General features: G+C 46.2%; 1 protein-coding gene across 1 annotated transcript in view; it reads right to left on the bottom strand.

The window, feature by feature from the left end:
- The window catches only part of LOC135571042 (NACHT, LRR and PYD domains-containing protein 12-like), a gene marked incomplete at its 3' end in the record, with an annotated part of 106,640 nt that overhangs the window by 43,965 nt on the left and 51,828 nt on the right, over positions 1-10,847 (bottom strand). The window contains 2 exon segments of the mRNA XM_065016854.1: positions 7,365-7,538; positions 10,653-10,826. Coding sequence (XP_064872926.1) covers positions 7,365-7,538; positions 10,653-10,826 — 348 coding nt within the window.

Consider the following 10,847-nt stretch of genomic DNA (forward strand, 5'->3'; position numbering starts at 1 on the left):
AGCTGTCAGTCTGCAAAGAGCTGCCAGTCTGCAGGGAGCTGTCAGTCTGCAAGGAGCTGTCAGTCTGCAAGGAGCTGTCAGTCTGCATGAAGCAGCCTGAGCTGCCAGTCTGCAGAGAGCTGTCAGTCTGCAGGGTGCTGTCAGCCTGCATGGAGCAGTCAGAGCTGTCAGTCTGCATGAAGCAGCCTGAGCTGCCAGTCTGCAGAGAACTGTCAGTCTGCAAGGTGCTGTCAGTCTGCATGAAGCAGCCTGAGATGCCAGTCTGCAGAGAGCTGTCAGTCTGCAGGGTGCTGTCAGCCTGCATGGAGCAGTCAGAGCTGTCAGTCTGCATGAAGCAGCCTGAGCTGCCAGTCTGCAGAGAGCTGTCAGTCTGCAAGGTGCTGTCAGTCTGCATGAAGCAGCCAGAGCTGCCAGTCTGCAAAGAGCTGCCAGTCTGCAGGATGCTGTCAGCCTGCATGGAGCAGTCAGAGCTGTCAGTCTGCATTGAGCAGCTAGATCTGCCAGTCAACCAGATTCTTCCAGATCTGCCAGTCAACCAGTCTCTTCCAGATCTGCCAGTCAACCAGAATCTTCCAGATCTGCCAGTCAACCAGTCTCTTCCAGATCTGCCAGTCAACCAGTCTCTTCCAGATCTGCCAGTCAACCAGTCTCTTCCAGATCTGCCAGTCAACCAGTCTCTTCCAGATCTGCTAGTCAACCAGAATCTTCCAGATCTGCTAGTCAACCAGAATCTTCCAGATCTGCTAGTCAACCTGAATCTTCCAGATCTGCTAGTCAACCTGAATCTTCCAGATCCGCCAGCCAGCCAGGATCTACCGGAGCCTACTACCTGCCTGAGCTTCATCTCAGTACTGGGCTTCCTCTCAGTACTGGGCTTTCTCTCAGTCCCGGGCTTCCTCTCAGTCCCGGGCTTCCCCTCAGTCCTGGGCTTCCCCTCAGTCCCGGGCTTCCCCTCAGTCCCGGGCTTCCCCTCAGTCCCGGGCTTCCCCTCAGTTCCGGGCTGCCCCTTAGTTCCGGGCTGCCCCTCAGTCCTGAGCTGCCCCTCAGTCCCGAGCTGCCTCAGTCCCGAGCTGCCCCTCTGTCCCGAGCTGCCCTTCTGTCCCGAGCTGCCCTTCTGTCCCGAGCTGCCCCTCAGTCCCGAGCTGCCCCTCAGTCCCGAGCTGTCCCTCAGTCCCGAGATGCCCCTCAGTCACGAGCTGCTCCTCAGTTCTGTGGGGTTCTGGGTGAGGACTATTAGGCCATGGTCGGCGGCGAGTGTGGATTATCCCAGGACGCGAAGGGTAGGAACTAGGACATTAAGGAAGAGGGATCCATGTCCCGAGCCGGAGCCGCCACCATGGACAGACGCCCACCCGGACCCTCCCTATGGTTTTGAGGTGCGTCTGGGAGTCCGCACCTTAGGGGGTGGTTCTGTCACGCCTTGGTCAATATGTTTTGTGTTTTCGTTATATATTTTGGTCAGGCCAGGGTGTGACATGGGTTTATGTGTTGTGTTCGTATTGGGGTTTTATAGCATTGGGATTGTGAATGATTAGGGGTGTGTCTAGTTAGGCTTGGCTGCCTGAGGCGGTTCTCAATCAGAGTCAGGTGATTCTCGTTGTCTCGGATTGGGAACCGTATTTAGGTAGCCTGAGTTTCACTTTGTATCTTGTGGGTGATTGTTCCTGTCTTTGTGTTGTATTCACCAGATAGGCTGTAATAAGTTTCACGTTCCGTTTGTTGTTTTCATAGTATTAAGTTATTTCATGTATCGTTCCTTTTTCCTTTATTAAAGATCATGAGTAACCACCACGCTGCATTTCGGTCCGACTCTCTTTCCACAACAGACGAACGCCGTTACATCCCTGGTGTATATATCCCTGGTGTATATATTCCTGTGTTTCCCTGGTGTATATATCCCTGGTGTATATATCCCTGTGTTCCCTGGTGTATATATCCCTGGTGTATATATCCCTGGTGTATATATCCCTTGTGTATTTATTCCTGGTGTATATATCCCTGGTGTATTTATCCCTATGTTTCCCTGGTGTATATATCCCTGGTGTATATATCCCTGGTGTTTTTATCCCTGGTGTATATATCCCTGTGTTTCCCTGGTGTATTTATCCCTGTGTTTCCCTGGTGTATATATCCCTGGTGTATTTATCCCTGTGTTTCCCTGGTGTATATATACCTGTGTTTCCCTGGTGTATATATCCCTGGTGTATATATCCCTGTGTTTCCCTGGTGTATTTATCCCTGTGTTTCCCTGGTGTACATATCCCTAGTGTATATATACCTGTGTTTCCCTGGTGTATATATCCCTGGTGTATATATCCCTGGTGTATATATCCCTGGTGTATATATCCCTGGTGTATATATCCCTGGTGTATATATCCCTGTGTTTCCCTGGTGTATTTATTCCTGGTGTATATATCCCTGGTGTATATATCCCTGGTGTATATATCCCTGTGTTTCCCTGGTGTATATATCCCTGGTGTATTTATCCCTGTGTTTCCCTGGTGTACATATCCCTAGTGTATATATACCTGTGTTTCCCTGGTGTATATATCCCTGGTGTATATATCCCTGGTGTATATATCCCTGTGTTTCCCTGGTGTATATATCCCTGCGTTTCCCTGGTGTATATATCCCTGTGTTTCCCCGGTGTATATATCCCTGGTGTATATATCCCTGGTGTATATATCCCTGTGTTTCCCTGGTGTATATATCCCTGTGTTCCCCTGGTGTATATATCCCTGGTGTATATATCCCTGTGTTTCCCTGGTGTATATATCCCTGGTGTATATATCCCCGTGTTTCCCTGGTGTATATATCCCTGTGTTTCCCTGGTGTATATATCCCTGGTGTATATATCCCTGTGTTTCCCTGGTGTATATATCCCTGGTGTATATATCCCTGTGTTTCCCTGGTGTATATATCCCTGGTGTATATATCCCTGGTGTATATATCCCTGTGTTTCCCTGGTGTATATATCCCTGTGTTTCCCTCGTGTATATATCTGTGGTGTATATATCCCTGTGTTTCCCTGGTGTATATATCCCTGGTGTATATATCCCTGTGTTTCCCTGGTGTATATATCCCTGGTGTATATATCCCTGTCTTTCCCTGGTGTATATATCCCTGCATTTCCCTGGTGTATATATCCCTGGTGTATATATCCCTGTGTTTTCCTGGTGTATATATCCCTGTGTTCCCCTGGTGTATATATCCCTGGTGTATATATCCCTGTGTTTCCCTGGTGTATATATCCCTGGTGTATATATCCCCATGTTTCCCTGGTGTATATATCCCTGTGTTTCCCTGGTGTATATATCCCTTTGTTTCCCTGGTGTATATATCCCTGGTGTATATATCCCTGTGTTTCCCTGGTGTATATATCCCTGGTGTATATATCCCTGTGTTTCCCTGGTGTATATATCCCTGTGTTTCCCTCGTGTATATATCCCTGGTGTATATATACCTGTGTTTCCCTGGTGTATATATCCCTGGTGTATATATCCCTGGTGTATATATCCCTGGTGTATATATCCCTGTGTTTCCCTGGTGTATTTATTCCTGGTGTATATATCCCTGGTGTATATATCCCTGGTGTATATATCCCTGTGTTTCCCTGGTGTATATATCCCTGGTGTATTTATCCCTGTGTTTCCCTGGTGTACATATCCCTAGTGTATATATACCTGTGTTTCCCTGGTGTATATATCACTGGTGTATATATCCCTGGTGTATATATTCCTGTGTTTCCCTGGTGTATATATCCCTGCGTTTCCCTGGTGTATATATCCCTGTGTTTCCCCGGTGTATATATCCCTGGTGTATATATCCCTGGTGTATATATCCCTGTGTTTTCCTGGTGTATATATCCCTGTGTTCCCCTGGTGTATATATCCCTGGTGTGTATATCCCTGTGTTTCCCTGGTGTATATATCCCTGGTGTATATATCCCCGTGTTTCCCTGGTGTATATATCCCTGTGTTTCCCTGGTGTATATATCCCTTTGTTTCCCTGGTGTATATATCCCTGGTGTATATATCCCTGTGTTTCCCTGGTGTATATATCCCTGGTGTATATATCCCTGTGTTTCCCTGGTGTATATATCCCTGTGTTTCCCTTGTGTATATATCCCTGGTGTATATATCCCTGTGTTTCCCTGGTGTATATATCCCTGGTGAATATATCCCTGTGTTTCCCTGGTGTATATATCCCTGGTGTATATATCCCTGTGTTTCCTGGTGTATTTATCCCTGGTGTATATATCCCTGTGTTTCCTGGTGTATATATCCCTGTGTTTCCCTGGTGTATATATCCATGTGTTCCCCTGGTGTATATATCCCTGTGTTCCCTGATGTATTTATCCCTGGTGTATATATCCCTGTGTTTCCTGGTGTATATATCCCTGTGTTTCCCTGGTGTATTTATCCCTTTGTTTCCCTGGTGTATATATCCCTGTGTTTCCCTGGTGTATATATCCCTGTGTTTCCCTGGTGTATTTATCCCTGTGTTTCCCTGGTGTATTTGTCCCTGTGTTTCCCTGGTGTATTTATCCCTGTGTTTCCCTGGTGTATATATCAGTGTGTTTCCCTGGTATATTTATCCCTGTGTTTCCCTGGTGTATATATCCCTGTGTTTCCCTGGTGTATTTATACCTGTGTTTCCCTGGTGTATATATCCCTCTGTTTCCCTGGTGTATTTATCCCTGTGTTTCCTGTTTCTCTGTACCAGTTTGTCTTGTATGTTTATCAAGTCAACCAGCGTTTTTCTCTACTCCTGCTTCTATTTGTTCCTCCCGGTTTTCTGGACTCTGTACCCGCCTGCCTGACCATTCTGCCTGTCCTGACCTCTAGCCTGCCTGACCTCTAGTCTGCCTGACCATTCTGCCTGTCCTGACCTCTAGCCTGCCTGACCTCTAGTCTGCCTGACCATTCTGCCTGTCCTTACCTCTAGCCTGCCTGACCTCTAGTCTGCCTGACCATTCTGCCTGTCCTGACCTCTAGCCTGCCTGACCATTCTGCCCCTCCTGACCTCTAGCCTGCCTGACCATTCTACCTGTCCTGACCTCTAGCCTGCCTGACCATTCTGCCTGTCCTGACCTCTAGCCTGCCTGACCTCTAGTCTGCCTGACCATTCTGCCTGTCCTGAACTCTAGCCTGCCTGATCTCTAGCCTGCCTGACCATTCTACCTGTCCTGACCTCTAGCCTGCCTGACCATTCTGCCTGTCCTGACCTCTAGCCTGCCTGACCTCTAGTCTGCCTGACCATTCTGCCTGTCCTGACCTCTAGCTTGCCTGACCATTCTGCCTGTCCTGACCTCTAGCCTGCCTGACCATTCTGCCTGTCCTGACCTCTAGCCTGCCTGACCATTCTGCCTGTCCTGACATCTAGTCTGCCTTACCATTCTGCCTGTCCTGACCTCTAGCCTGCCTGACCATTCTGCCTGTCCTGACCTCTCTTCTGCCTGACCATTCTGCCTGTCCTGACCTCTTCTGCCTGACCATTCTGCCTGTCCTGACCTCGTTTGTCTGTCCTGACCTCCAGCCTGCCTCACCATTCTGCCTGTCCTGACCTCTAGCCTGTCCTGACCATTCTGCCTGTCCTGGCCTCTAGCCTGCCTGACCATTCTGCCTGTCCTGACCTCTAGTCTGCCTGACCATTCTGCCTGTCCTGACCTCTAGCCTGCCTGACCATTCTGCCTGTCCTGGCCTCTAGCCTGCCTGACCAGTCTGCCTGTCCTGACCTCTAGTCTGTCTGACCAGTCTGCCTGTCCTGACCTCTAGCCTGCCTGACCATTCTGCCTGTCCTGACCTCTTCTGCCTGTCCTGACCTCTAGCATGTCCTGTCCAGTCTGCCTGTCCTGACCTTTAGCCTGCCTGACCAGCCTGCCTGTCCTGACCTCTTCTGCCTGTCCTGACCTCTAGTCTGCATGACCAGTCTGTCTGTCCTGACCTCTAGTCTGTCCTGACCTCTAGTCTGCCTGACAAGTCTGCCTGTCCTGTCCAGTCTACCTGTCCTGACCAGTCTGCCTGTCCTGACCTCTAGCCTGCCTGACCATTCTGCCTGTCCTGACCTCTAGCCTGCCTGACCATTCTGCCTGTCCTGACCTCTAGCCTGCCTGACCATTCTGCCTGTCCTGACCTCTAGCCTGCCTGACCATTCTGCCTGTCCTGACCTCTAGCCTGCCTGACCATTCTGCCTGTCCTGACCTCTAGCCTGCCTGACCATTCTGCCTGTCCTGACCTCTTCTGCCTGTCCTGACCTCTAGCCTGCCTGACCATTCTGCCTGTCCTGGCCTCTAGCCTGCCTGACCATTCTGCCTGTCCTGACCTCTCGTCTGCCTGACCATTCTGCCTGTCCTGACATCTAGTCTGCCTTACCATTCTGCCTGTCCTGACCTCTAGCCTGCCTGACCATTCTGCCTGTCCTGACCTCTCTTCTGCCTGACCATTCTGCCTGTCCTGACCTCTTCTGCCTGACCATTCTGCCTGTCCTGACCTCGTCTGCCTGTCCTGACCTCCAGCCTGCCTGACCATTCTGCCTGTCCTGGCCTCTAGCCTGCCTGACCAGTCTGCCTGTCCTGACCTCTAGCCTTAGTGACCATTCTGCCTGTCCTGACCTCTAGTCTGCCTGACCATTCTGCCTGTCCTGACCTCTAGCCTGCCTGACCATTCTGCCTGTCCTGGCCTCTAGCCTGCCTGACCAGTCTGCCTGTCCTGACTTCTAGTCTGTCTGACCAGTCTGCCTGTCCTGACCTCTAGCCTGCCTGACCATTCTGCCTGTCCTGACCTCTTCTGCCTGTCCTGACCTCTAGCATGTTCTGACCAGTCTGCCTGTCCTGACCAGTCTGCCTGAACTGACCTCTAGTCTGCCTGACCAGTCTGTCTGTCCTGACCTCTAGTCTGTCCTGACCTCTAGTCTGCCTGACCAGTCTACCTGTCCTGACCAGTCTGCCTGTCCTGACCTCTGGTCTGCCTGACCAGTCTGCCTGTCCTGTCCAGTTTACCTGTCCTGACCTCTAGTCTGTCTGACCAGTCTGCCTGTCCTGTCCAGTCTGCCTGTCCTGACCTCTAGTCTGCCTGACCAGTCTGCCTGTCCTGTCCAGTCTGTCTGTCCTGACCTCTAGTCTGTCTGCCACTCTGTGCCTCCTGGACTCTGATCTTGTTATGACCTTTGGCCTGTCCACGACCATTCTCTTGCCTCCCCCTTTTAGTATATTAATAAATATCAAAGACTCTAACCATCTGCCTCCCCAGCCATCTGGGTCTCGCCTTGTGCCTTAAACCACACTGCTATTCTTTTAGTATATTAATAAATATCAAAGACTCTAACCATCTGCCTCCCGTGCCATCTTCTACAGGAATACTGACCTCAGAGTCTCCAGTTTACAGAGGAGATTCCCCAGTCCAGCAGACAGCAGCTTCACTCCTGAATCCTTCAGGTCATTGTTACTCAGGTCCAGCTCTCTCAGGTGTGAGGGGTTTGACCTCAGAGCTGAGACCAGAGAAGCACAGCCTTCCTCTGTGACTAGACAGCCTGACAGCCTGCAAAGAGTCAAATCATATTAAAATCACACTGCTATTCTTTGGTGGTGAAAATAGTGGCAGTATATTTTTTCAACATATTCAGATATATCAGTGTCCAGAAACCTTCCATATCTATTCATAATTAATGTATCATCATTATAAATGACAAATGATCAAAGTATTGCCTGACCTTAGTTCACTTTGTTTTCTTTAGTATTTTAGTTAGGTCAGGGTGTGACGAGGGCTTGTTTAGTTTTTGTACATCTATGGGGTTTGTCTAGTCTAGGTGTTTATATGTCTATGGGGTTTGTCTAGTCTAGGTGTTTATATGTCTATGGGGTTTGTCTAGTCTATGTGTTTATATGTCTATGGGGTTTGTCTAGTCTAGGTGTTTATATGTCTATGGGGTTTGTCTAGTCTAGGTGTTTATATGTCTATGGGGTTTGTCTAGTCTATGTGTTTATATGTCTATGGGGTTTGTCTAGTCTAGGTGTTTATATGTCTATGGGGTTTGTCTAGTCTAGGTGTTTATATGTCTATGGGGTTTGTCTAGTCTAGGTGTTTATATGTCTATGGTTGCCTGGATTGGTTCTCAATCAGAGGCAGCTGTTTATCGTTGTATACATATTTCTTGGTTTGTTTGTGGGTTGTTATTCTATGTTTAGTTGCCTGTTCTGCCATATCATTTGTGATAGAAACATTCTTAGGTTGTGAAAATCGTGGCAGTATATGTTTTTTAAATAGTCAGATATAAAAAATATTCAGATATATCAGTGTCCTGAAACCTTCCATATCTATTCATACATGAATGTTTCATTATTAGAATTAACAAATGATCAAAGTATTGCCTGCAGATAGAAACATGTATAGTACAAATATTATAGTAGACTGACCAGACCAGTTTAAAAAGCAGTATCAGTCAGAAGACAGACAGTGAGGTATCAGATTTAGATTGTATTGAGTAAACAGTCCACACCATATCTATTTAGACAGTGAGGTATCAGATATAGATTGTATTGAGTAAACAGTCCACACCATATCTATTTAGACAGTGAGGTATCAGATTTAGATTGTATTGAGTATACAGTCCACACCATATCTATTTAGACAGTGAGGTATCAGATGTAGATTGTATTGAGTATACAGTCCACACCATATCTATTTAGACAGTGAGGTATCAGATTTAGATTGTATTGAGTATACAGTCCACACCATATCTATTTAGACAGTGAGGTATCAGATTTAGATTGTATTGAGTATACAGTCCACACCATATCTATTTAGACAGTGAGGTATCAGATTTAGATTGTATTGAGTATACAGTCCACACCATATCTATTTAGACAGTGAGGTATCAGATTTAGATTGTATTGAGTATACAGTCCACACCATATCTATTTAGACAGTGAGGTATCAGATTTAGATTGTATTGAGTATACAGTCCACACCATATCTATTTAGACAGTGAGGAATCAGATTTAGATTGTATTGAGTATTACAGTCCACACCATATCTATTTAGACAGTGAAGCTAACATTTTAAATGTGGCTCTATACTCCAGCATTTTGGATTTCAGATCAAATGTTTCATATGAGGTGACAGTATATAATGTCACCTTTTATTTGAGGGTAATTTAATACATATCTGTTTCAACGTTTAGAAAAATTAGAGCATTTTATGTATCTAGTCCCCCCATTTGAAGAAGTCATAAGTATTCTGACACTTAAAGTGTATTAAATTAGTCAAAAGTATATCTGGTCCCATATTCCTCGAACACAATGAGACATCAAGCCTGTGACGCCTTGACTGAGAAAGATCATGAATGAATCATGAATAATAATGACTGAGAAAGTTACAGAGGCTACAACAAAACATACTGACCTCTCACCATTACCAATAACAGAGACTACAACAAAACATGCTAACCTCTCAGCATTACCAATAACAGAGGCTACAACAAAACATGCTAACCTCTCAGCATTACCAATAACAGAGGCTACAACAAAACATGCTAACCTCTCACCATTACCAATAACAGAGGCTACTACAAAACATGCTAACCTCTCACCATTACCAATAACAGAGGATACAACAAAACATGCTAACCTCTCATCATTACCAATAACAGAGGCTACAACAAAACATGCTAACCTCTCATCATTACCAATAACAGAGACTACAACAAAACATACTAACCTCTCACCATTACCAATAACAGAGGCTACAACAAAACATGCTAACCTCTCACCATTACCAATAACAGAGGCTACAACAAAACATGCTAACCTCTCATCATTACCAATAACAGAGACTACAACAAAACATACTAACCTCTCACCATTACCAATAACAGAGGCTACAACAAAACATGCTAACCTCTCACCATTACCAATAACAGAGGCTACAACAAAACATGCTAACCTCTCACCATTACCAATAACAGAGGCTACTACAAAACATGCTAACCTCTCACCATTACCAATAACAGAGGATACAACAAAACATGCTAACCTCTCAGCATTACCAATAACAGAGGCTACAACAAAACATGCTAACCTCTCATCATTACCAATAACAGAGACTACAACAAAACATACTAACCTCTCACCATTACCAATAACAGAGGCTACAACAAAACATGCTAACCTCTCACCATTACCAATAACAGAGGCTACAACAAAACATGCTAACCTCTCACCATTACCAATAACAGAGGCTACAACAAAACATGCTAACCTCTCACCATTACCAATAACAGAGGTTACAACAAAACATGCTAACCTCTCACCATTACCAATAACAGAGGCTACAACAAAACATGCTAACCTCTCACCATTACCAATAACAGAGGCTACAACAAAACATGCTAACCTCTCACCATTACCAAGAACAGAGGCTACAACAAAACATGCTAACCTCTCACCTTTAACCTAAAAATAAAAGGTGACTTTCTTTACTGTGACCTAATATGAAACAATATATCTCAAATCCAAAACGCTGGAGCAGAGCACCAAATTTAAAACTGTAAGCTTCACTGTCCAAACACATATGGTGTGGAATATGTGTGTCTGGTAAACACATGTGGATCTGGTGAACAGTTATCACTTGATGACCAACTACAGGAATACTGACCTCAGAGTCTCCAGTTTACAGTGGGGATTCCCCAGTCCAGCAGAGAGCAGCTTCACTCCTGAATCCTTCAGGTCATTGTTACTCAGGTCCAGCTCTCTCAGGTGTGAGGGGTTTGACCTCAGCGCTGAGACCAGAGAAGCACAGCCTTCCTCTGTGACTCCACAGCCTGACAGCCTGACAAAGAGATCATCATGA

The sequence above is a fragment of the Oncorhynchus nerka genome, unplaced genomic scaffold, assembly GCF_034236695.1.
Source record: "Oncorhynchus nerka isolate Pitt River unplaced genomic scaffold, Oner_Uvic_2.0 unplaced_scaffold_832, whole genome shotgun sequence".
NCBI lineage: Eukaryota > Metazoa > Chordata > Actinopteri > Salmoniformes > Salmonidae > Oncorhynchus > Oncorhynchus nerka.